The sequence below is a fragment of the Seriola dumerili genome, unplaced genomic scaffold (assembly GCF_002260705.1).
Source record: "Seriola dumerili isolate Sdu_G_001 unplaced genomic scaffold, Sdu_1.0 BDQW01000822.1, whole genome shotgun sequence".
NCBI lineage: Eukaryota > Metazoa > Chordata > Actinopteri > Carangiformes > Carangidae > Seriola > Seriola dumerili.
In genome coordinates, this window is record NW_019175077.1 from 382,327 (window position 1) to 408,522 (window position 26,196).

Genomic DNA, 26,196 nt, shown 5'->3' on the forward strand with positions numbered 1-26,196 from the left:
AAGGTTTAACTGCATTGCACTAAAACCACAGACTGATAAACAGCATATATGCCTCCAATTTAAATATTACATTTCTTAAACATTAAGTTAGCTAATATGGAAACAAACCGAACTCCTGAGGGTCATATCGCAAAAAAAAACCAAGACAAAAAAAACCTTCATAAATATTACAACAGCGTACGTCACACATACCCCCCACCACCACCACCAAACAACGCATGCGCAACACGGAGTTAAAGCGTACGTACATAAACACACTTCAGTGTTACTAGTATCAAACTACTTGAATAACCTTGACAGTAGGAAGATGTGGGGTGCCCCTAAGGATACTCTTAACGCTTGGCAGTCTAAAAGAAACACTAAATCTGCCTGAAACGGAGCTTTAGCGACAACGGAAGAAGAGAGAAGTGAAACCTTTAGCTTGAGCTGTAGTTTTTTGAAGTCGCTCAAAACAGTTGTCAGACTCTACGCACTTGCTTCCTGTTGTCAAGTGAGGCTATTAAATATCTAACAGTGAGATACAATGTGAGGCGTATCGCGAAAGAGTACTCAAACCAAGGGCAGGAGAAAACGTGGGAAAAGAGGTAAACAACCCAGCGGACCCCGTGTGTTTGTGTTTGCTTTCTACATGACTATGTTGGCAGGATGTCGCTGAGTTCAGGCGGTTGGACTTGCACCCCTGGAAACACACCGGATCAGTCCGCTGCTCTCCCAAGTCACTATGGGGCCTCGCAGTCACAACCAGGCTGCCAAACCGTCCTCATTTCAGTTCGGGTGTCGGTGTGCCATTCTGGTATTCGGCCACTGTGTCTTCCGGGGGCAGGTGATGAGTCACTCCGCCTGCAGCTCAGCATGGACCCGGGGAAATCCGGGGAATTCCGGTTGTCGCTCCAGGACAGCAGCGGGACTGGCCGGAGTGTGGTGAGTTCACGGCAGCACTAGTGTTGGGCTTGTTGTGATGTGTGTCTCAAACACTCTGTTTTATGAAAGATTTTTGATTAATGCTAGACATGACTCCACACTAACTGCCATCAATTGCTGTATGAAAATTGGTGGAATAAACCCAAAGTTCAGTTTATATATAGCACTGGCTCCTAACCTCTCTGGCTTCTGACCAGGGCTGCATCACGAGGTTAAAAAGGAGTTGTGGACCCCTATTGACCCCTCTGCTCCTCACGTCTAATGTGTATTGTATGTTCCCTGTTTAGGCACCCATCAGTTAGCCTTCACAAAACAAAGTGCACAACCCTTGGCAGCTTTATTACGTTTCACATTTATATTTGCTTAAATCTTGTCTTGTTTTAGTTTGTGGGAATTTTTGTCATTAATCATAACTTTTGGCATATGTGTTAAAAGTTTAGCACAGGACCCCTTTACAAGACAGGGCCTCAACACTGATTAGAAGTGTTTTTTTTCTTTCTTTTTTATGTATGGAATATAAATACTTTTACAGGCCTAAGGAGGTACAACTGTCCAGTATTTCACATGAAAATAGCAAAGAAGACAAAGAAAATACAATAGTGCAGCTACTGAGCCCTTAGAGGCTCCTGACTCTCAAGTTAGAAATCACTGGCTGAGAGGATGAGGGTTTAGGTCACTGTGTTTACCAGTTTACCACTGTGTTTACCAGCATCCAGCCTTTTTAGGAGTCCTTGAGTTTAGCTCCAAGGGTGCTGATATTTAGAAAGTATTTAGTACAAACACACCATCAATTCTGAAATCAACTAGTCCTTGAATAGTGGTCACTTTTGACAGTTAAATGAGAAATTTACATACAGAGCCTTTATTCTTTTCAGTCATTGCCTTTTTGAAACAAATGTTGATTATTACTCAGTACACTATACTAAGCCTGTTGTAATATAATACAACAGTTCTACAATAAATTTTACTTTTCTGAAATTTTCTAATGTTTACATTTTTCTAACAGTTTCAAATTAAACTTGATTGTCATTTTAGAGAATGGAATTTGTGGTACAGCTGAAATGTACTGCATTCCTCTAAAAAGCTTTTTGCATAGTTTGCACTATGGGGTGGAAAATATATGACACACCTCTCAGTATGATGCATTGCAATTCAGCAGCTTGGGAAAGTTTCATGCAAATCCGTTATTGTTTTCCATTAATTGCATTTTAAACTAATTCATATTTGTTCTGTTGTTTGATATTTTCTTAATTACATCCAGTAACAATGTGTATCTATATTTCAGTTTATTACAGTATAATGGAATATTAAAAGTAGGTTTTTACCAAACCATGTGCACACATGCAGTGATGCACATAGTTGCTATTTTGGAATAACATAACCTATGATTCATTTGCCTTCCCCATTCACCCTGCCTCATTTCATTTCATTGTTGCTCGCTCTTCCTCTTGTTCCAGACCATCGCCGAGTTTGATTTGAGGGCAGTACACTATGAGGTGAAGTCACCAAAGTGCCATGAACTAAGTTTGGCAGCACCGCCACATGACCGCATCAGCTTTAACTTCCGCTGTGAGCAGGAGGCTCATGAGTGGGCTACCGTGGTGATGTCATCACTGAGAGAAGCACATAGAGGTCAGTAACCTATCTTACCAAGTACTTACATTTCTGTTTGAGAGCAGCCACAGAGGAACGATGGTGAAAAACATAGATATTTTCTTGCAACAGGGTCATGTGAAGATTTTCAAACCCACTTTCAAATATTGAAGGACGCTTTTGTTTTGTATTCTCAAGTGGTGGAATTCATTTGAGGAAAATGAGCTTGACTTGTCAAACAGAAGACCTTTTCACTGGCTTGGTCAATGCTTAGTAACATCACTAGCGTCAGTCTCAACCACTGTAACCAAGCTTCATATTTTGGCTCCGAGGGAAATTCAATAAATTGGTCTGTGCTGACACACATAATATGCCTTTTTGGCATTGCAAAGTGTATGTAAGTAATAAAGTAAAAGAAAAGAAAGATGACAGTGAAAAACATATATTTATTATAAATATAAGTGTAGAATGCTAAAACTGGTAATAAAACAGCTTTTATAACCTATATAGGCTAACATCATAATGATACTTAAACAGAACTGCACAGTTTACAGCCATGGATTATCATTGAAGTCAACAGCTGTAGCTGTAACACAAACCTAGGCCCTTATTTTTCAACTATCTTAATATAGCAGAAAGTGCTGATGTTGGAACCTCCCCTGGGAATCTCCCTGTGTAGGTTAACTGGACTTAACCAGCTGAGAAGAGACCTTAAAATAGATGTAGGACATGCATAAAGGACTATATTTCCTTCCCAGTCTGGAAGGATCATAAAATACTACTTCTAAGCCATGGGGAAGTGGTCTGAGAAGTAGAGCGTTTTTTTGGGACTGACAAAACATTCAAACTGACATAAAGAATGTGGAGGTGACGGTGCGATAGACAAATTATCCCTGTGGCACCAGACAGAGAAGCCTTTCTTTCAATTGATCTCTGATTTTTAACGCTTTGTAAGTGAAGATAGAGTGGGAGTTGAAAAGCTGAATGTTTCCTGTTGGTCTCTTGTGTTTTCTATTTAAATGTTTTCACTGGTTTTCAACATTTTTCATTGGCTGCAGTTCCACAAGATAATGGTCCTCAGCCCCCCCTGGATGGTCTCCATCTCCAGAACACGTTGGCCTTGCAACGAACAGGTGTGTACACTGATCATTTTCCTGTTAATATAAAATATTATATATATATCTTTTAGATGTGATTTAACTAATTCACTCATTTGGTCATTCACTTTACTCATTCATTCACTGAACCATTGTTAGCCCCATAGTGACTCTTTGGAGGTGTGGAAACATCCTCTGCACAGTTGCCTGTACTGTATGTTCACCTGTGTGGGCTTGTCTGTTTCCTTGTGCATGCATGTGTGTATCCATCTGTAGAGGAAAACTGCATAGAGTTGACCCGAGCCATAGAAGCAGGTGACATGCAGTCTGCTTCTGTCATTGCGGTCACACTCGCCCGACAACATGCTGCGCTCAAGATTAAGCCCTTGGCCAGAGACCCTGAAGACACTGAAATCAAGTAGGAACATGATTTTTAATATAACTGATGCTCAGTGATTGTTTTACGTTGTAAAATGTGATATAAGGTATAATATAGATTTGGCTGATGGTTTGTGTTTCATTTTATGTAACAGTTTGGCTGTTGTAGTTGAAGATTCTTCCTCATCCTGTTGTGTCACTGTGAAAGTTTTTCCACATATGACGACCGCAGCACTGAAACAGCAGGTTAGTCTGAACCTCCTAATTTATTTCTCTCACAAAACCACTATTATTCTGCCTAATTGTTTCTTTATTTCACTGTTATTCTCTGCTAGTTGCTTCCTTTCATTTTTTTACCACTTCAGATGTTTCTTGAATATGGCTTTCACCCGCGGGTGCAGCGCTGGGTGATTGGCCAGTGCTTGTGCACCAACCAGCGTTCTCTTGCCTCATACGGTGTTCGTCAAGACGGTGACACCGCCTTCTTGTACCTCCTATCAGCCCGTCATGCTCGTTTGACGCTCCAAGTCCTGCAGCAGGACCAGGAGAGTGCCCTCCTCCTCAGTCCTCCATCATTGTCCCTCCCCACCTCTCCCCTCCCTTCTACCTCTGCAAACGGCCCCTCATCTCAGGACCAGAGGCCATGCACCACCCTGCCCCCTAGACTCAATACCGGCAGCAACATTGGTGAGTGAAGGCATTAATATGTTGGATTGATTGATGCACATGATGAACAACAAATGGTAATATCAGTGTAACTTGTTTCCTGTCACAACACTCATGAAAACCCTAATCCACTGGTTTATTTCTTTAAGTTTACTATAATACTCTTTAATTCATCGAACTCTTCTTGGTTTTTAGGATCCACTTAAAACAGCTTGCAGATGAATAGTGTACACCAGACTTAACAGGATTCTGTTTCATTTTATATATTATTATGATGTCACAATTGAATACATTTTTAATTAAGAAGAAAGAAGAAGGTATTAGAAGAGAATGCTTCCATTTTTAGTTCTAATATACATCTATACATCAAACATGATATTTGAGATGAACTGTTTGTTATTCTAGCATGACTTTATAGCACCACAGTCACACCAATTTTTAATTGAATCAAAATACTGAATGTAAAGAGATCAGTGCTCCAGATCGACATTGCCTCCTGTATCTGTTCCTTGTGCTATCACTGACTATGTAGTGACAATATAACAATGCACAGTAATGGAATGTGTCAGAATAGACCAATTTAAATGTGCTTAACCGTGTATTAAAGTATTGTTAAAAACAAAAAATTCGATAATCTAATATTATTCAAAATGGTGTATTACTTTCCATAATGCAGCATTGTTTCCTTTACACCTAATAAAGAAGGTCAGTAGAACAGACAGTGGTAACCTCTGTAGGAGGATTTGCACTTGCATGCAGTGCTTGTATCAAAGCTTATGTAACACATACAGATACATAGACATTCACATACTAGTTGAATGGGTACACGCATTCACTTGCAGACATTACCAGTTGCTTGTTATTTACTTTTTTTCCCCCCTTAAATATTTCAGGTGGGTCAGAGAGAGGAAACATCAGTGAGATCAGAGATCTCATCAACCTAGAGATGCCTCAACTCAGTGAAGCACTGAGCGCCAACACGTCTTCCTCCCAGGTAATACACAGGAGCAGTTATGGTGGTATTGTAATTGTAGTATGTTTAAGTGTTTCATTATTCAAGTTTATCTAGGCAATTGGAAGCAAAAAGTAAAAGTGCTAATGTGTGTTACAGGGTTGGTCATGCCCCTCTTGCACTTACATTAACAAACCGACTCGGCCGGGCTGTGAGATCTGCAGCACAAACCGACCTGAGAACTACATCATCCCAGGGGGATACAGACCTGATGCGCTGGAACTTAGGCGAATCCAGCAGGAGAAGGAGGCTATCAGACAGTACCAGCAGGTAGGAAATACACACACAACTGAACATACTATGCACCCTTACATATACAATCATACACCTGTATGCATGCAACAACAGTTTGTGTCACCCATATATACTAAACAAAACCTTATTTTGGGCATATGCTCCAAGGGATAGAGATATAATGGCTCAAACAAACACTTTGCTCAATATGAAAAATTAAGAGTAGCATACCTTTTAGTGACAATTACAAAGAAGGTTTCCATAAACGGGCCTGGATCAAATAATATTTTGTAAAAAAAAAAAAAAAAAAATGTGCTAGGCAAAACAGGGTTCCAAATTGGACAAGATACTCAAAACTAATAATGAAAGGGAAGTATGAAACTGATTCCAAGCTGACATTTGAATACAAACTTGCAGGCTCTCTCAGGTTGACTCTCTTCTCTTCTGTCTCTGTCTTTTTGAAGGAGAAAGGGAGAAGAGAGGTGCTGAGGAGTGCTGGGGCTCAAAACAACTCACTCCTGTATAACCTGGACCAGGACTACTGAACACACAGAGACACAGGCATACACACACACACGCACTCCATGTTCATTCATGTTTCATTCACAGACAGTTTGAACTTGTAGCACCAGTTTTGTTGCACTCTTCAATCGCTTACTTTTAGATCAAGTAATAAATCATCATTCACAAGCCTATGTCTCGATGCATGCCTACAGATATGCTTGAATTGAAAGCATATGGTATTTCTATAATGAAGTTTGAATGTTGACTCATTTGAGATGCACAGATTCCACTGCAGACTATTTAAGCCTTATTTCTGCCTAGTATTGGCCAGATAAGCAATATGAGTGATGGTGTAGGTGCATCTCCGTCTCCAGTGTTTTGCATGTTCATGATACCCCACCGTAGAGAAACTGTATGAGAACAGATGATTTCACATTTTATGAAAATGTGCAAACACTGTTATGGTGAAAGAAGAACAATATAAATCTTCTGATGCCATTATTTACATTTAATCTGAGGAAAGATGGATTTTTTTGTCACAAATATATAATAATGAACTTGTTTGGCCCTGGTGATAATTATCAATCAGGCTTTGATGATAAGACTATGAATGAATATTTGTCTTTGTATTGACCCATCCAGCTGGATAATCATGATCACTGTTGACCTTTTTACATCAAGTGGCTTTTTAATGGACAGAGGTTGCCACTAAATTGAATGTAATATTTGTTAATTTAAATTGTCTTATTGTATATACCCTGTGAAACAGATAATAAAATGTTTATACACAATGTGTGTGTCTGCATGTATGAGCATGCCTGTACATGTGTGTGTGGATGAAAAGTTGTAAATTTAGCCCACAGTATTTTTTATGCATTACCAGTCTCATTGTGCCCCCTGAGGGGAAGTTGTTTATGGAATATACTTTTAACCCTCCCAACAACACCGCTCCTTGTCTCAGGCAAGGGAAGAGGAGCGCAGGGAGAATTTTGCTCGACTGGTGATGATGGACGGCCAGGATCTGGTGCCTAACCCAGGGCCTGTGGACTGCAGGATCTGCTATGTGGACCTGCAGCCTGGAGAGGGGGTCCTGCTTAGGGAATGTCTTCACTGCTTTTGCAGGTAAGAATCAGGAGGTTTGGAGGAATCAAAAAAAAAAAAAAAAAAGTGACAGTACTGTGTACAATACAATTGAGTTCACCCCTGGTCAATATCACTAAAATGTTGAGTAAATCTTGTCAATTTAATGCAATTTTATTTATCTTTAGCCAAAGCCCAAGAAGAATGAAAAGAATCAACTGCAACAAAAGTCAGTACACCCCTCATTAGTGAGATTCCATTCTTGTATTTATTTTTTTATTGTTTGTATATCTGTATTTATTTTCGATGATGGATTTGGTCGTCTTTGCTGGAGGGGTTTTGTTGCTCGAACTTCTGCTTTAAAACACTCCAGGGATGTTCTATTGGATTCAAGTCAAGTAACAGTCATAGTCATAGGTTTCACTTTTCGTGGCATCTTTATGAAGTCTCACAATCTGGTTTACTTGTTCAGGCAGTTCCTTTTATTGTGGAGCCATGTCGTATTACACACAACCCAGGCCAAAACTGAGAAAAGGAGTTATTTATTAACATTGTTTTATAAACTTGTTTATGTTAGCCTTAATTTGAAATCACAGGAGTACTCACTTTTGTTGCATTGAGGTTTTACTCTGGGTCCCATGTTTTCAATGTAGTACCCTACAGTGTAATACCCTACACTTCAACTTTAAAAATACAATCATTCTAAGATGATACAATTTTTAATCATTTCATGTTTTGGTGATATTGAACAAGGGTGTACACCGTTTTTTTGTGGTGTCACATCAAAGGAGGGAGCATAAGGGTAAAAGGGAAGAAGCAGTTGTGTAGCCGGGAGAGCGGCTTTTTTTAGACCGATAAAATATCCTGGATGTTTCTCTTGATTCAAACAATTCTTTGTCTGTATTTGTGTGCATCCCTGCCCAGAGAGTGCTTACGCTCAGTCATCATGTTGAGTGAGGAGCCCGAGGTGCCCTGTCCCTACAGAGATGACACATATTCCTGTACCTGCTCCCTGCAGGAGAGGGAGATCAGAGCTGTGAGTTACATCAACAAACATCTTTGTTCTGATACAACAGGTTAAGATACAGTACCTTTTGTAACTGGTGTATTAGCAGTCAATATTAGCATCCTAAAAGCATCAGAATGTTTAAATCAAACTGTACATGATGTTTCAATTTAGCAAGAAAAGCTCCATTCAACACAGTCAGTTCCAGCCAAGAAGCTGGAGCTACTGCTCTGCTACTTGTTTTTAGCAGTGTTTGGCCTCTCCCCCTGTGGAAAGTCTAGCTGCTCCAGCTGTGATGAAGAGACAGTTGGCCATATGGACATAGCTGCTATGTGCTAATCAATAAACTGTGATCCAACCAGGACAGGCAGTAGTTTTAATTTAGCCTCTGTGTGAAGCGTAAAGTGGGTTGTGGGAAAATGTGTTTGAAATGACAACCAGTCAAGCTGGATTGGCACTACATGAGGATTGTGTAAAAGAAATGTACAAGAGAAAAAGTCCCACTCTTCACTATGCTTTCTTTCCCTTCCTGCTTTACAGTTGGTGCCAGCAGAGGAGTATGAGCGCTGGCTGCAGAGGGGTCTGTCAGTGGCTGAGTCTCGATGCGAAGGCAGCTATCACTGTGCCACTCCAGACTGTCGGGGCTGGTGTGTGTACGAGGACACAGTCAACGTCTTCCACTGCCCCGTCTGTGGGAAACACAACTGCCTGATTTGCAAGGTATGAAATATATAAAGTATATACACAGTGAATTGTCTTGGTGTGCTCAGGGTTAACACATGAGACTGTGTGTTAAATGTGCATTTATGAATATATGCACAACCGTAGTATAACTGGGGTAAAGCTTGAACCTTGGATTAATCAATTAGTAAAAAATGATTGATAACAAGTCCTTTGAAAAAAGAAAGAGAAAGTACACAGCTGAAGGTAGTCACAGTTTTGTAATTAGTCTGGTCACCTCGGGCTAACTTCTGCTTAAAGACAGAAAGGTTTCTATTTTTGTGCCTCAGACTTCCACTTAAGTTGAATACCCACACATCTTTTTCTGTTCTTGTTACTTCAGTCAATTCATGAGGGAATGAATTGTAAGCAATACCAGGATGATCTTGCAGCCCGCGCTATAAATGACTCTGCTGCAAGGAGGACAACGCATCTACTCAAGGTGAGCTGTAATGTGATCTTGTTAATATGTGTATACCAGGAAGAGAAAAGAGATATCTCTTCTAAACAGTCCATCTGTTTTTGGAACTGTGATTACTAGTACAGTATTAGTCGAATGTATCTGTGGTATAGCCAATCCATGTCGAAGTGTAGAGGTATGTCATAATCCATTGATAGATGGCAGAAACAGAAACTGGCATCTACGACATCCTTTCATCTCATATTCTCTCTTTCTTCCTCTTCCTCTCCATCATACACCTTCTTTCTGTCTCACAGACTCTTGTGCAGTCAGGGGAGGCAATGCACTGCCCCCAGTGTGGCATCATTGTGCAGAAGAGGGATGGATGTGATTGGCTGCGCTGCACTGTCTGTCACACTGAGATCTGCTGGGTAACCAGAGGGCCTCGCTGGGGACCTAGAGTAAGACATATTTCTTTTCAATTTTTTTTTTTCCAAATTAACCTACCTTAGCTCCTACATCCTCTGGATTTGTAAACAGTGATTTAGGAGCCAACAAATTATTGTTGATGGTCTACTTCTTGGAACGGTGGCATTATTCATTCCTCATTGTCGACAGATTCTCAGAAAGACTGAATATCTATACAGAGTCCAAATCACTAGTTTTTCACATAAATGTGATTATCATCTTTCCACTCTTATTCTTGTTCCTTTCCAAGGGTCCTGGAGACACTAGTGGAGGCTGTCGCTGCAATGTCAACAATCAGAAATGTCATCCTAAGTGTCAAAACTGCCACTGAGAATCTCTTGTGGTCAGATTGAAGAAAGGAATGAGAGACTGAACTTGAAATAAACTATTCTCTAAAACAGGGAAAAGAGCATTGAGGCATATAAGAAGATATATTTAAGCCAAAACTGACTGTGCGGGATTGTTACATGCAAAACATCCCACTGGTTATAACTGGAGACATTCTGAGCGAATTTCTAACCATCACTTACTGCCAAAATAATCTGTGCCCTTGGCTTTTCAGTGTAATCAGAATGGCAGGAATATGTTGACATTTAGCTCAACAAGGAAATGCAAGCTGTGTGAGTTTAACAGTACAGTGTTAAGCATAATTTCATTGATCACATTTAACTGTAATGATAATAAGTATGGTTAGAAGTACGCAGGAAAAGAGTATTTACTTTTTTGTGTGTGGTGCCTTTTTAAAATGACTGCACTGCAGATTTAGCAATACAGGGGTGTTTTCTGTTTTGGTAGTTACATACCAGGATGCATTAAACTGAAGTGACCTTATTCTTGTGCACAAAAGCTGTAGCAGGGTGTTTATGATGACATTTTCTGGGAAAAGTCATGAAATCCTTGTTGTGTCCTTGATATGCAATTTTCTGCATTGAGATAGATTTAAACAAGTGTAAGTTATATATAGTGTATTTTTTTGTGTCCGTGTGATAATGCAATTGCATGTGTTCCTCGTCACCATACACGTTTGAAATGAGAATGTGTCTGATTGTTGGACCGATTCTGATTCGCTGTTTATGCACCTGACCTAGAGTGGAACAAGACTGTGTTCTGTTTGGCACTCACAGGCTTTCCGTATTTGACAAGAAGTGCAAGGATGCAGCATTCAGAGGCAGTATCTCTCCTGCTGACAAGCTGAGTATTGTATGGTAACATTCCCGTTTAGGTACTCAAATATAATAGGATGTATATGGTGATATTAGCTCGCATACTTAACTGCTTTTTTTAATGGTTTGTGAAAACTTTGTATCCTTATTGATATTTGGAATATTTTCTAATTCATGTGTGCATGAATTTGTTATTCTAAGACGACAACAGATTTTCACATCATCACCTTAACTAGGATAAGAGCAAGTATCTTCACCAGCTGCACCATGTTCACCAGAAAAAAGATTTAAAAAAAGAATAATGAAAAAAAAAGAATACCACAGTATGCCCTCAACTACACTACTGCCCTGCACTGAGAAGCCATGAATAATTCTTCACTGTTACTTGTGTTCAAATGACAGCAGTGTTGCTGATGTTCTGCTGTGCCTTAATGATCAATAAATAACCTTTAAGCTCACAGACCCTTTGTGCATGTTTCAATGTCCAGTTTTGATGAATCTGAAAACCACCAAACTCAGTCATCATGTCTTTGTATTGCTGGAATGGCCAAATATGGAAGAGCGAAAGTTGGAGAACAAACCCACAGTATCAGGTTAGTGAATGTGAGACCTTCCTTTTTTTGACAAAACAAGGAGAACATTATCTCAGTTAAGTCATCAAATTCCCCTTTTGGGGGATTTTAGAAATACAGACCTCAGTGTTCCTAAAATCCTGACTACTACCCTAAAACTATCCTGTATTGTGACAGATGTTTTGCTTATAAACCATACATTTTAAAATGTTATTTCTTTTAATAAAAGGGACAGTATTTCAGTGCCAAATTCAGGAAACCTGCCCAACCATGCCCAAGCCTTACCTTTCTGGAACCTCCATTCAAATTCAAATGTGCTTTATTGGCATGAAACTTTCAAAAACAATGTCGCAAAAGCATCAAAATATAATTTAGCTGAGTGGATGACAATAACAGAAAAAAAGAACAATAACACATCATCAAGCTCAATATATACTGTGTATTAATATATTTACTATCCATTATGTATGTGCGTGTGTGTGTGTGTGTGCGTGTGCGTGTGTGTGCCCTGTCTCCTCCTAGGAGTATTTTTAATTTTGAGAAACTAAAGTAAATGTTTTACTGTACAAGTATATTTTTTGGGCTTTTTTATGCCTTTATTTGATAGTACAGTAAAGAGATAGGAAATGGAGAGGCAGTGAGAGGGGGAATGACATGCAGCAAAGGCCATCCGATGCGGGACTCAAACCGGGGCCAAGTGCAGCGAGGACTGTAGCCTCTACACATGGGGCGCGTGCTTAGACCACTACGCCGCACGACAGCCCCACTGTATTCTTAATTCAAATGCGAAGTCATACAATAACACTAATGTGTTATGAAGTGGTGACTAGTTGATAATAATTTAGATAACAATGTTAGATTCATAATTTAGAGTAGACTAGATTGTGCTAGCTAACACCCACAACTGTTATCACCCACGCTCCTTATTCTTCTGTTTGTACTGACTTGTATCCTTACTCAAAAACTGACATGGACAGCAAACACAACAAAGTATATTATATTGTGCTTTAACAGATATGTCCAAGTTGTTGAGATTTTTTTTTTTTTTATCTGTGAAGATTCTCTGTCAGGTTGATGGATATAAGTCCACAAGAGGCATTTGCATTTCATGAGCAACCATTTCAAAAATTTTGAAATTAGTCATTAAATAGTTCAAATCTTATAAAGTTCTAATCTTAGCATCCTTGTCTTGCAATAATGAATGAATAAGCTACAGTAACAGCACTTACATGAATTAAAATCCATCTTTACTGTCTTCACCTCTCATGCGGCTGGTGAAACACTGGAGCATCCCCTGGCTTCATCTTGTCTTCCTTGTCTTGTTATCATCTTTCTTCCTCTGTAACACACACTCAGACACATAAAGACACACACACACACATACACCCCTTAATTAATAACTCTGAATCCTGTTTCTGTTTGTTATTGAAAACAATCTTCTCTTCTTAGCATTGTAGCCTGGCACTGAACAAAGAAGACAGAAGCAGCTGTTGAGACACTGGAGCATCTACTGGCTTGGGACAAAGTCCTTGCAGCATATGTCTTGTCTTCTCAGTCCATATTTTATGTGCTGTATGCTGCAAAGAGTGTCTTGTCCCATCCTGTTCCTCAGTTTGGATTTGACCAGATCATCTATGAGAGCGGTTGTTCTACGTCAGCATTCCTTAAAGGCATTGCAAACAACAGCAGGAAGTTCTCTGAAGGTCGAGTCTCAACTGCTGTCAACCAAAACCGCCTCTGCCTGCCTGACTGACTGTCTACCTTGTTTGTCCATGGGAGAGATGTAACAGCCTGATACTAGTAGAGCTTCAGCACTGATACTGATCTGAGCAATAATTTTGCTTGTGAGTTTGGACAGATTGTCTCTGTCCTGCTGGAACAGCTAGTTGATCCTGTTGAATTCCTGTAGAAACGCCATTACAAACAGCAGGTACAATTTGTTAACAGCATCAGTGTATATGTGGTGCAGGATTTCAGCATCATAACATCTTTGGTGGTCTTTGGTTAGCTCAAAGTGAAGCTTCAGTTCATCCCCTGTATGTGCAAACAGCAGTCATGAATGTAAAGCCACCATGTACCAAACATCTGTACCAGCGTCAAAGGGATTTCACCAGGATTGTTGAGGTTATATATTTTTCCATATTCACAGTGGCGAAGAGCATTGTGTGAAAACCTGTTGTGACAATAAGAAACCAAGTGTTCAAGGTTGCGTGAACATCGACTATAGTGCTTACACACAGCTGTAAGGAATGGCACACACACTTTTCAGCAGCTGAAGATTTTGAATAAGAATTCTCATTATTAGATTTTTACTGATTGCTCTTGTAATAATGTAGTAATGACTACTGAGTACTCATTGCTGGTGTGATCCCATTGCAAGTCTCTAGTTTCAGATTGCAATAGATTGTTGTCATGTAAGCTTCTTATCATTTGATTTCAGGACACTCCTCCCCTTTTTTAAAAATTTAAATATTAAGGTAATATTAACAAGAGACCATCTTGCAATGGGATCATACCAGCTGCAATGCCTGTTAACATTTTGAATTCAGAAAGTATGATTTGTGCTTTAAAGAACAGCCATGCTCAAGTCACCGTACCCTGCAAAGAACCCAGTAACTATTTTTGAAAATATACCCACTTTCTCTTCATCTTCCTCCTCTTGATTTTTCTCCTCTCTCCCCTTCTCCTTCTTGCGTTTTATTTTTTCTTCCATTTTTTGTTGTTTCTTGAGCAGCTTCTTCCTCTTACCCTGTTGCCTCCATGTTCTTATCTCCTTCATTTCAGGAGTATCATCTGAAAGAAACAGAACAACAAATACAAGCCTGGAGTACAGCTGAACACCTGCAACCCTCCAATCATTTAAGTGTCAACATTAAGACCTTGTGAATCTGACATCTTGGAAAGACATTGAAAATGACTGTTTAACAACAGGCAGCAACACAGACATATATGAAATATATTGTACAGTATGGAAGCTGACTCTCTTACCACCAGCATCAATGGCCTCCTCCTTCTGGTAGGTCTTCGAAATGGCCTTGATGATTTGGTCCTTCTGGTGTTCGAGGTACAGTATTTTCAAATTTGAAACTAGTCCCTTTTTTCGAAAAGATTTATTTCTTTCTGTCTTCTCCTCCTGTATTTCTCCATCATCCTCATCTTCCTCCTCACTCTCCTGTCTTTCTCTCTCCTCCCTTTCCTGTGTCTCTCTCTCCTCCTGTTTTACTCTCTCCTCCCTCTCCTGTCTTTCTCTCTCCTCCCTTTCCTGTGTCTCTCTGTCCTCCTGCTCCTGTTTTACTCTCTCCTCCCTCTCCTGTCTCTTTCTTTCTTCCTTCCTCTCTTTTCTCCTTTCAATCTTCTCTTGTTCCATTTCCTGTCTCTCAAGCCTTTCTCTCTCCTTTTGCTCCCATGTTCCCTCTCTGCCCTTCTCCTTCTTGTGTTTTATCTTTTCTTCCGTCTTTTGTTGTTTCTTGAGCAGCTTCTTCCTCTTACCCTGTTGCCTCCATGTTCTTATCTCCTTCATTTCAGGAGTATCATCTGAAAGAAACAGAATAACAAAGATAAATCTGGAGTACAGCTGAACACCTGCAACCCTCCAATCATTTAAGTGTCAACATTAACTTCTTGTGAATCTGACATCTTAATAAAAATACTGAAAGTGACTGTTTAACTACAGGAAGCAACACAGACATGTATGAAATATATTGTACAGTATGGAGGCTGACTCTTACCATCAGCATCAATGGCCTCCTCCTTCTGGTAGGTCTTCGAGATGGCCTTGATGATTTGGTCCTTCTGGTGTTCGAGGTACCGTATTTTCAGTTTTGAAACTAGTCCCCTTTTTGGATATGATTCTTTTCTATCTGTCTTCTCCTCCTGTTTTTCTACATCATCCTCATCTTTCTCCTCACTCTCCTGTCTTTCTTCCTCCACCCATGCATGTCTTCTTCTTTGCTCTCTAAGTCTCTCTCTCTCCTCTTGCTCCTGGCTCTCTCTCTCCTCTCGGGCCTGCCTCTCTCTCTCCTCCCTCCTCTTCCTCCTTTTCTCTATCCTCTCCTGTCGTTCAGCTTCCTCTCTCTCCTGTCGCTCTCTTTCCTCCCTCTCACTCTCCTCCTGCACCTGTCTCTCTCTTTCTTCCTGTGCCTTTCTCTCTCTTTCCTTCCTCCTCCTCTCTCTCCTATTCTCCATCTTTCCTTGTCTTTCGTTCTCTCCCTGCTCCTGTCTTTCTCCCTCAATCCTTTCCAATCTTTCTTTCTCGGTCCTCTACAGCCTTTCTCTCTTCTCCTTCTGTTTTTCTCTCTCTGTCCACTTGTGTTCTTCTCACTGCGTTCCCTTGTGTGGTTTAATTTAATTGTAAAATAAATTTTAATTAGAATTTTACTTTTACTACATTTCTATAGTCTGTGATCATTTTAGTTTACAGACTGCTCTCTTTAAAGATGTGTAACAACAATTGTACCAGCTATAAAGCTCTGGCTGGACTTAAGACCCTCGCTACTTTTAAGTCATCAGGAATGGATGCACATTACTACAAAAATGTAATCAATTACGCATTATGTATTGCTTATTGAAAAAGTAATCAAGTTATACTTCTTCTTATGGAGAAGAAGCAAATAACGCCACACCCACACAGGTTGCATTTACTCAATACTGTAGACCTAGCAGCTAGTCTATGGTGGACGTTTTATTGACCACCAGAGCTAACGTCATGGTGACTGCACTCCACAAGTCCTGTCAGTCCACGCGGGTTCACACACCTCCCATCTCCTAGAAACTCCCAAACCCAAGTGACCCCTAGGTTAACTGTCACAAACTGCTCCCGGTCACCTCCAGCACCTGTGCCTAAGCTACCTGACAGGTACCGATCTTAATGTAGGGTATTCACTGTTCACAGCAGCAGTTAATATCAAGCCTCCAAACAAGTCCCGGTGAGACTTCAAACATACCACCTCTCCAAGTACGGTAAGTATTAAGTATAAATACCTTATTATCATTACTGAAAAATTTGGTTATTATTGTTACGCTTACACTTTATTGTTACTTAATGAATTGTTGCCCAACATTGTAAACTAAAATGTATGTAATGAAAAAAAATGACTGATAAAATACGACATTAAAATGATTTATTTTCCGACACCGAAATGGTTAGCTAAGATGCTAGTGCTAGGCTAATGCTAATGCTAATGCTAGCAAGCTAGCTAACCAAGCCTAGTTCGGTGATCTTAGAACTAAATTTGACCTACCTCTCCGAAGGTCTCGGTGATAGTGATGGATGCGAGCTCCACGCCTGTATTTATAATCCACCAGCATTCTGGAATGCAGTTGTTATGGGTGATCAGCAGGTGGATTCCATGAAAATAATTTTATTTTATGTTTTATTTAGTTTTACTTGGTTTTATTTTTGTTTTATCTGATTTTCGTAATACCTTGTAGTTCTGTTTTGTTTGTATATGTTTTTATGTACTGATCTCTAAATTAAAAAATGTTGTGGCGTTATGTTGTGGCGTTAAGGGAGCTGCTGGTTGCTATCGGTTGCTATGCACACAGTTGACGACCAATTTGTTTACATATATTATGCATGTTTGTGCACTTGTGTTAATAAATAAAGGTAATAATTTATTGAATAATAAATTGTGAGTGTAATATAGCCTTCATAAAAAAGATTTTGATGGTTGTCACTGACGATCTGACTGCAAAATATTAAATATTTATATATTTTAGATTTTACGATCCCCCTAGACATGTTTTAAGGCATAGAAATACTATTTTAAAAATAATTTGTTTTATCCACAATAAGTTTACTGACAAAGTCTTAAGATTAGCCTACATCTAGCTACTACTTTGTACTTCATTAAATATCCAGAATAAAAAAAAATAAAAAATGTGTAGAGAGAGACAAAAAGAAATATTGGTGAGGTTAAGAGGTATTGCAGTCCATATCTTACTTATAAATGGCCAAACATATTTTCTCTCTTACATGCTAATCCCCATGGTAACACGGATTAAACGTTCATATAAATCGTGAAATAACCAGAATTAATAACTATATTTTCTATCCCTTCCAAAACTTTAGTCAAAGCCTTTAAAACAGTTTATTTAAAATATAAACAATAGAAGGTAAATAAGAAAAGTAGGCCAATAGAATGTTTCTAACATTGTTGCAGTTATTAAACACTAATGGTGTTGCACAGCTCCCAAAATAAAAACGAGTCTAACATTTTAAAACATTGTCCTTAAAAATTTTGTCTTGCCATTCAAAACCATATTGGTAGTAAACACTGATATATGAAAATATGGATATCTAACGGTTAACATAAAATATAGTTAGACATTTGTTAAACTAATACATAGCTAATGTTATGTAGCTATCGTCCTAATATAAGGCTAATTTATGAATATGGACGTGCGTTTTGAAGGCTAAATGAATTCACAGAAAAATTATATGTAAATAAATAAAGGTTTTATTTTCAAATGACATTATATCCTCTTTTGAACAAAACCCAATGTGTTCCTAAATGGACATGCTTAATTTTATTTTAGCTAGCTAGTTGCAGTCAGTAGCCTGCAACTAAATAGTTGATTTTGCTGCGTGTTGGAAAATGTTTGGCAGAAAAATAAGAAAATAATCTTTCAAAACTGAAAATCTTGCCAGATATCACTCACTGGATCAACCTAATCAAAGAACACATTTCAATAGAGGAAACAGCTAAGTCGTTAAAAAAAACATGGATACCTATCATGTGATTTACATGAATCTAGATCTGAAAAGTAACTATAGTAATGAAAGCATTAGGGTAAAATGTACAAAATGTTCTCGCTAAATTGTTACATTTCACCACTGCTCCCCACTCAGTCCTATGCAGCAAACTTTTTAAAATTTATTTTGAAAACAGCAGACAGGAAAGGGTTGTTGGCAGGGAATCAGCTGTGACCTCTCGCTGCGTTATCGTGGTGGAGATCCATGGATACATCCATGCGTATGCGCCAGGCGCACATTGTATGATCCAGAGCTACTCAAATTTCAGACCCCCGGCTTCTTGCACCGGGGCGGAGTTTAAGCCCCAGCAAGCTGCACACAGAGAGACTGACTCCTTCGATGTGAGTTACGAGACCGAGCAGAGACGTAAGGGGAGGTGGACCTGACAGTTAGCGGATTATCAAAGATTAAGAGCCTGCCAGTGTAGCACCAGTGGACAGGTGGGTAAAAATATCGGTTGGGCTTCGTTGCTTCGGACTGGGGATGTGCATGCTCCCCTGCACACAGACAGTGAAGGGGTTGTAGCCATAGCACGCTCACAGCAGCTGAGCCGTGTTGGAGTAATCGGTGTGGAGATCATTTCGATTGCATTGGGGCAGTGCAGAGTTCTCTTTTATCTCTGGAATAACCCAATCAATCCACATTAAGGTTATCATGCACTTATCTTAACGGTTGCGGTCTGGTCAGTGACATTCCTGCAGGGTGGATTCTGGGGTTAGCATGTCCAATGCTCCTTTAAAACTGAACTGCCCTTTCACCTTGTTTTAACGTCACAGCAGCAGACACAATACTTTCCCCGTGTGTAAAAAAAACCCAAAACATACAATACGTAGACTCTCACAGTTATGTCTTATTTTGGAAAAGGTAACATTGAAAACGTATATAAATAGATACAAATGGTTTAAAGTGTGTGACAACAATGCAATTACAATGAACTTGTATGTAGATAAGCCTGAGATGTGGTTGTTATGATGCTTCAATGGTGATGGAAATGTATGGATAAGTAAGTGTGTGTGTGTGTTCTCAGTAGCAAAATGTCAAACTAGAGATGTGGAGCATAGGAGAGAGAAAGGTCAATAAGCTTGGTGGTTCATTAGTTAACGCTGATACAGGCTTTCAATTGCTAAGCGGGTTTGTTTTTGATTTTTGTAAATGAAAAGTGTTTCTCCCGCTCCCCTTCCAACAGGTATCTCGCCTGTTCCCTTATCAGTACATCATTGCACAGTTAGAGTGAATACAGTCTTTCTCTAACTCTGTCTAACTGTACCTTCTTAGACTCCACTCAGTCCAAGATTCAGGAGCAGCTTCTTTATCACTTCTCAATATGGCTGAAACTGAGGGGAAATTTGACTTTGCCATCGACCGGGGTGGCACCTTCACCGATGTGTTTGCCCGGCTGCCTGATGGCCGTGAGAGAGTCCTGAAACTGCTTTCGCGAGATCCCCAAAACTACAAAGATGCTCCTACAGAAGGGATCCGCAGAGTCCTGGAAGAGGTAACATGACAGGATCGATGGATGCATTAATACATAGTTTTCTGAAATATTAGAAAGTACATCATAGTTATAGTTCATTTATACAAAAGCCTTTGAAGGATTAGAGGTCACATGGAGGTTAATAAATACAAGGGTGGTTGACTTGAGGTTTTAAAAGTTCTGCAGGTTGTTACTGGAAAGTTACTACACTTGTAGTTAGAATCACGGGCCAGATTTTGATTGGAAAAACTGTAGTAAAAAGTGTGGTTGAGCTTGAGATGTTCACATTTTTGCTATTGCTGTTTATGTGAATGGAGCTGGTCATTTGGCAAAGAAGGAGATTGTGTTCATAACTAACATCCAGCACATGAAAAGTGATGTCATTGTCAGTGTAAAGCATACAGGAGCTTTTGTAGTTCACTAGAGTGAAAATGGAGAAGTTGTGTTTTATGTTTGATCATTAAATCAGTAGTAAAGCAGCAATTAGATAGATAGATAGATAGATAGATAGTAATATCATGTCTTGTCACGTCTTTTATAATATTACACATACATCACTGCAGTATTGTAATAACAGCAAATATGATATATACATATTTGTATGCATTTGTTGACAGGAAACAGGGCGGCTCTTTCCTCGCGACCAGCCTGTAGACACTTCACTTATTGGCTGGATCAGAATGGGCACAACGGTGGCAACCAACGCTTTGCTGGAGAGGGAAGGAGAGAGGACTGCGCTCCTGGTCACAAAGGGCTTTAAAGACTTGCTTCACATTGGCACACAGGCCAGACCAAAGCTGTTTGATTTGGTTTGTAATGATGGTTTTCTTAACACATGAATATGTACTTAAATGTTTCCATTTAAAGGGTAAAGCAAGTACAGCATATTTGAGCAGATCAGCACCATCATGTATTTCTAACTGTACTGTATATGGTGTTTACAAGTAGCCTGGATAAAGGGCTATTGTCCCTGCAACATAAGGTTGACTTATTATCTTGTATTACAGTAACTGAGGGCAGGTCTTGGAATTTGCCCCCAGACCAGTTGTACCATTAATAGTTGAAGTGGTCACAAATCTATGAAGCTGATGCTCTCTTACAGAGCAAACTGTCAGAAATGCAGCAGACGAGAAGGTTAAACAGAATAACATTTTAAAATTATTTTTCTCATTTGAAGTGGCATTCACATACAGTAGAGCATATGACAAACATGTGACAAACACATGGAGATTTACCTAATTACTGGCTCAATTACACTCATGCTGCCATAAACTGACCCAACCTCCCACATGCATGTTGTAATATGTTGTGTTCAGTCTTATCTTTATATTACTGGCATGTACTGTTATATCAGATGTTTCTCTTAATGGTACACCTGTTTTGAATTCACATAACACGTGTGTGTATATTAACAGGAGGTTGCCATGCCTGATGTGCTGTATGAGGAGGTAATAGAGGTGGATGAGCGAGTCGTCCTTAGGCAAGATGGCTGCCAGCTGCCCAGGAAAGATCCCAAACGTATTGTCACAGGTGTGAAACACAACTATGCTATACTTTTCTTTTATAGGAGTAACAGTGCTTCAAGATTTGGTCAAAACACGAACTTGTTCACTTTAGGTTTATTTTGTTGCTGAATTTATTTAGCCACATTAACAGAGGTCCATCACTTTCCTGACATAATACTTGCTGAACTAATTACATTTCCATCCGTCTGTGTTGCACTTTGTGCTGAGTAATTAGCTTATATTAACACGCTAAACTAAGATGGTGATGCTAAACATTATACCTGCTAAACATCAGCATGTTAGCATTGTCATTATGAAGGAGGCACCTGCACATACATTTTTTAATCAAGTCAAAAAATCAGTTTCTTTTCTTTTAACTCTGCTGCCCTCTCTTTTACTATGTCCACTTTCAAATGTCTCCCTGCATTTCATTGTGTTTCTGTTCTTAACACCTTCACATAATATATCGGCAGTGACAGACATACAACAAATGCAACATACTGTATTTTTTGGTTGGTAATGGACGAATGTAAGCTCAGTCCAGTGGCACACACGTGGTAAGCTGCTTTGTATGATAGCATTGCCTCAAGGCCTTAATGTGTGTGTGTGTGTCTGTGTGTGTGTGTTTCTCAGGCAGTACTGGGGATTCTCTGGAGGTGTGGAGGGAGCTGGATCTTGAACGTGTGGAAACAGACCTGAGGGGAGTTCTGTCCCGCGGGATCACAAGTCTGGCTGTCCTTCTTCTGCATTCATACACGTCAGTATTACAGCTTGTTTCTGTCCTTTCAGGCATGGAGGCATATTTATTCAAGCTATATTTACTCTTTACTTAGTTATCTTTCTTCCTTTCACAGGCAATCTCTCTGTGCCTAAACAAATGATAACTTTAAGTTAATGCCCACTTATACTGCCCTTTTTTTTGTCAATGTATACTCAGCTATACAGTTCACCCTCTCAGTCTCTTTCTTGTCTCTGTGGGAGTAGTGCTATGTACACTGAACATGTTTGTGTCTGGTGTCCAATAGCCTGTTTCTATTGTATATATGACCCACGTGGTTTACTAGGTGGAAGCTAATGTTTTTCTACCTATCTTTCTTACCTTCAAGTCTACTCCCATTGGTTCCTAGAAATCCGAAGCAGTTTGCAGACATCTTACCTCAAGTTTCTAAAAATGAAAGCAATCAAAGGAAAAAAAAGCACGTCCAGTAGTTAAAATTTTTTTGTTTCCTGTCACATGTCACAGACAAAGCACATGCATAATTTCTTTTCATGGAGAAAAACGTGATTTGGAGGCTTTTAAGTGATAGGAGGAACATAATGTACAATAAAGCAGTGGTGAAATTACATAAGAGCTTTATGATTGACTTGCATTCCAGCCTCAGTCTCCACCCTTTCTCTCTCTCCCTTTCTCTCTCTCTCAGATGGTCCGATCACGAGAAAGCAGTGGGGACTCTGGCACGTAGTCTGGGCTTCACCCAGGTGTCTCTGTCCAGCGAGGTCATGCCCATGGTGCGGGCGGTGCCTCGGGGCTACACCGTCTGTGCCGACGCCTACCTTACACCCAAAATTCGTCAGTATTTAAAAGGCTTCACCTCTGGCTTCAAGGGTGGCCTGAAGGTGTGTTCTGTGTATAGTGCTTGTTTTTGTGTTGATCCCAAATACCACATTTTCTTTAGACAAATGCTTAGTAATACCTTGGAGGCAAAACTCAGGTCACTCATGCATTCCGCTCTGCAGAACAGAGGCAGGATTTTCCAGATGTTCCAGTTGCTGGGTGTCAGTTTCAGACGCTGTTTCATCTGAACACTGAAGTGATCTCCTCCATCTCTTATTTCCCTCTGACCTCAGGATGTAGACGTGTTGTTCATGCAGTCAGATGGAGGCCTGACTCCCATGGAACAGTTCTGTGGGTCACGGGCCGTTCTGTCTGGCCCAGCGGGGGGTGTGGTGGGATACGCCATCACTTCTTACAGCCAGATGGAGAAAAAACCTGTGATTGGCTTTGACATGGGCGGTGAGTGGGAGGAATACCTTGAGCAAACACTGATTGCACAAATTATGTGAGGAACCTCCTGCTATTGTTTTGTAGTTACTTTGTTATACAATTTACTGTGCATCTTGTTTGTAATAGTCTTTTATAGACTTCACTTTTCTTATCATCTTCCTGACTTGCTCTCTCTTCTTTGTCCCTCCAGGAACCTCTACAGATGTGAGTCGATACGCTGGCCAGTATGAACATGTGTTTGAGGCTACCACAGCTGGAGTCACCCTGCAGGCACCTCAGCTGGACATCAACACTGTGGCTGCAGGAGGAGGGTCACGACTCTTCTTCAGGTCAGTTGGGATGCATACATGAGTTTGTATCTGACATATTTTGATGGGCTGTGTTTTATAGATCCAGTTCAATTTGTTGTTAAGTTATCGCCAAGAAAAGTAAATTTTGTTTTTAGTTTTGAATAGTGACTACTTAATATTTCCAATGGTTCTTGAACTCAGTGAGGCACCTGAGATATTCGGACTGTAAAAGAGTAACAAGTACTGAAGCACCTGGCACAGCTGTAACAGATTCATTTGAAATATGATATCAGTCTTGTCAGCGTTATTGAAGTTTTGAATGCTCTGATGTAATAATTGTAACCTTGCCGAGTCTGATGTAAGCCTTTTGTAACTGACAGTAAGCAGGTCATGTACTCAATTTAACTTCATGAATTGATTTATTGAATTATCTTACTTAAAAAATTTTGCTTCTTCCTTCCTGTTCTGTGACATTACTCACATTACTCTTTTCCTTACTTCTCAGGTCAGGGATGTTTGTGGTTGGACCAGAGTCTGCAGGTGCACATCCAGGACCAGCATGCTACAGAAAAGGTAATAGGAAAACATTTCCTCCACCATTCTTCAGCTTTTCCATTACACTTTCCAATTTCTGTTGACCCTATCTGTCCACAACCTGGTAGATGGTTAACCATACATTCCCAGCTCGCTTTTCCCACCCTCTGTGGTTTCATGCACTCTTTAAATCATTATCATGCATCCAGCTGTTTCAACCGTCATTCATCCATGCAAAAATCCAGGCATGCAGAGTGGGAGTGGATTGTTAACCTGATTTAGCTCTGTGAAGGCTAGAGGTTGGCACAAATCCAAGTGTCAGATGATATAACTGAAGCTTGCCTCTCAGTTCTCAGTTGGAGCTGTAATGTGTGCTAACAAAAAGAGACAGCGTCTGACTTTGTGGGTATACCCTGTTGGAGAGTTGTGTAGCAGTTAGCTTTGTTTCATATTACATGATCTCCAGTGCCTTTCCACAGTTTTATTTAAACATTTCTCACAGAATGACCTAAAAAAATTTTAAAATACAAGCCTGAAACATCAAGTAAGCATCTCACATAAAAGCAGCCTTTGAACAACAGAGTCATGGTGAAACAGAATTATAGTTAATTCACTGTGAATTTTCCTAGGTGGCCCTCTGACTGTGACTGATGCTAACTTAGCTCTGGGACGACTCCTCCCTTCCTTCTTCCCAAAAATCTTTGGGTCTGGTGAGAACGAACCACTGTCCTTGGAGGAGACCATGAAGCATTTCCGTCATCTCACCCAGGAGATCAACCTCTTCTTGTCTTCCAGCCAGTCACAGGCACTAACATCTGCTGAAATATTGATAAGAGCACCAATTTTCTTTTGTAAGGGGAGTAATGATGAGGCTAAAGTTTTTTTTTTTTGGTTGTTTGTTTGTTTGTTTGTTTTCATTTGAAGGTTAGCTCAAATGGGGCCAAACACTCACATAAGAGCATGTTGCCAAACAGCCAATCAGAGATGAGTGTGGAGGAGGTTGCCATGGGATTCATTCGTGTCGCTAATGAGGCCATGTGCCGGCCTATCAGAGCCCTGACACAGGTAATTTGGGTACTAAAGTTGTCGCTCCAGCTTGTTGAAATAATTATAAGTAAAAATTACACTGTATTTGGTTACATTTTTTTCTCCCTCTTGTCTTTCGTTCTTTCCCACTCCTCCCCCACATCTTTCACCCTCATAGGCCAAGGGCCATGATACATCTCAACATGTGTTGGCGTGTTTCGGGGGTGCAGGTGGCCAACATGCTTGTGCTATTGCCCGAACCCTGGGGATGAAGACTGTCTTTATACATAAGTAAGGTTGACAGACTGTGCTTCAGTTTTGTGTTTGTAGGAAAAAGACCAGAAAGAGAAGAAAAATTGCATGTTACTTACAAAGCTACAACACAGCAGAAAGCAAAGAGAGTGATTTATGGGTATTTGTTTTTTTTCCCAGTTTAGTAATTTGGCAGAAACCTGGCTGACAGTTTGCCAAGAATAGCAATAGACACATTCATTCAAAGTATGTTTGGCTGTAATGTGTTTGTGTGTGTGTGTCGTGCAGGTACAGTGGTGTGCTGTCAGCCTATGGATTGGCTCTAGCAGACGTGGTGGAGGAAGTGCAGGAGCCATGCTCGCTGCATTATGAGCAGAACTGTTTCAGCGAGCTCGACCGGAGGGTGGAGCAGCTATCAAAACGCTGCCATGATACACTATACGCGCGTGGCTTCACCAGGTCAGACCCCATAAAACACCACATTCTTTGAGGTTAACCACCTGTCCTCTCCAGCCCTGTCAACAAAAAATTATCCATTATTA

At 40.0% G+C, this 26,196-nt stretch overlaps 2 protein-coding genes across 2 annotated transcripts in view; both read left to right on the forward strand.

Annotated features, from left to right (window-relative positions):
* The first annotated feature begins 238 nt into the window (after nucleotides 1-238).
* LOC111237288 (ranBP-type and C3HC4-type zinc finger-containing protein 1) lies at nucleotides 239-11,694 on the forward strand. Its single transcript, XM_022766325.1, has 14 exons — nucleotides 239-921; nucleotides 2,379-2,553; nucleotides 3,573-3,647; nucleotides 3,888-4,029; nucleotides 4,145-4,235; nucleotides 4,355-4,676; nucleotides 5,549-5,649; nucleotides 5,767-5,937; nucleotides 7,367-7,527; nucleotides 8,410-8,521; nucleotides 9,032-9,211; nucleotides 9,555-9,653; nucleotides 9,929-10,072; nucleotides 10,330-11,694. Exons 1-14 carry the CDS (start codon nucleotides 646-648, stop codon nucleotides 10,408-10,410), a joined length of 2,130 nt encoding a protein of 709 aa, XP_022622046.1. The 5' UTR covers nucleotides 239-645; the 3' UTR covers nucleotides 10,411-11,694.
* A 7,207-nt stretch (nucleotides 11,695-18,901) lies between these two features.
* Nucleotides 18,902-26,196, forward strand: part of oplah (5-oxoprolinase, ATP-hydrolysing) — a 34,814-nt gene continuing 27,519 nt past the window's right edge. The window contains exons 1-13 of the mRNA XM_022766238.1: nucleotides 18,902-19,008; nucleotides 19,844-20,063; nucleotides 20,660-20,851; nucleotides 21,458-21,572; nucleotides 22,181-22,304; nucleotides 22,969-23,164; nucleotides 23,396-23,561; nucleotides 23,743-23,881; nucleotides 24,348-24,415; nucleotides 25,006-25,181; nucleotides 25,301-25,441; nucleotides 25,581-25,693; nucleotides 25,943-26,113. Coding sequence (XP_022621959.1) covers nucleotides 19,893-20,063; nucleotides 20,660-20,851; nucleotides 21,458-21,572; nucleotides 22,181-22,304; nucleotides 22,969-23,164; nucleotides 23,396-23,561; nucleotides 23,743-23,881; nucleotides 24,348-24,415; nucleotides 25,006-25,181; nucleotides 25,301-25,441; nucleotides 25,581-25,693; nucleotides 25,943-26,113 — 1,772 coding nt within the window. The 5' untranslated portion in view covers nucleotides 18,902-19,008; nucleotides 19,844-19,892. The remainder of the gene's footprint in view (nucleotides 19,009-19,843; nucleotides 20,064-20,659; nucleotides 20,852-21,457; nucleotides 21,573-22,180; nucleotides 22,305-22,968; nucleotides 23,165-23,395; nucleotides 23,562-23,742; nucleotides 23,882-24,347; nucleotides 24,416-25,005; nucleotides 25,182-25,300; nucleotides 25,442-25,580; nucleotides 25,694-25,942; nucleotides 26,114-26,196) is intronic.

Bases quoted from the DNA above. Each gene is read 5' to 3' on its own strand.
- LOC111237288 (XM_022766325.1), top strand. From the start codon at position 646: ATGTCGCTGAGTTCAGGCGGTTGGACTTGCACCCCTGGAAACACACCG. The intron at 5,650-5,766 runs GTAATACACAGG...TGTGTGTTACAG, and splicing joins CCAACACGTCTTCCTCCCAG to GGTTGGTCATGCCCCTCTTG. The intron at 5,938-7,366 runs GTAGGAAATACA...TCCTTGTCTCAG, and splicing joins CTATCAGACAGTACCAGCAG to GCAAGGGAAGAGGAGCGCAG.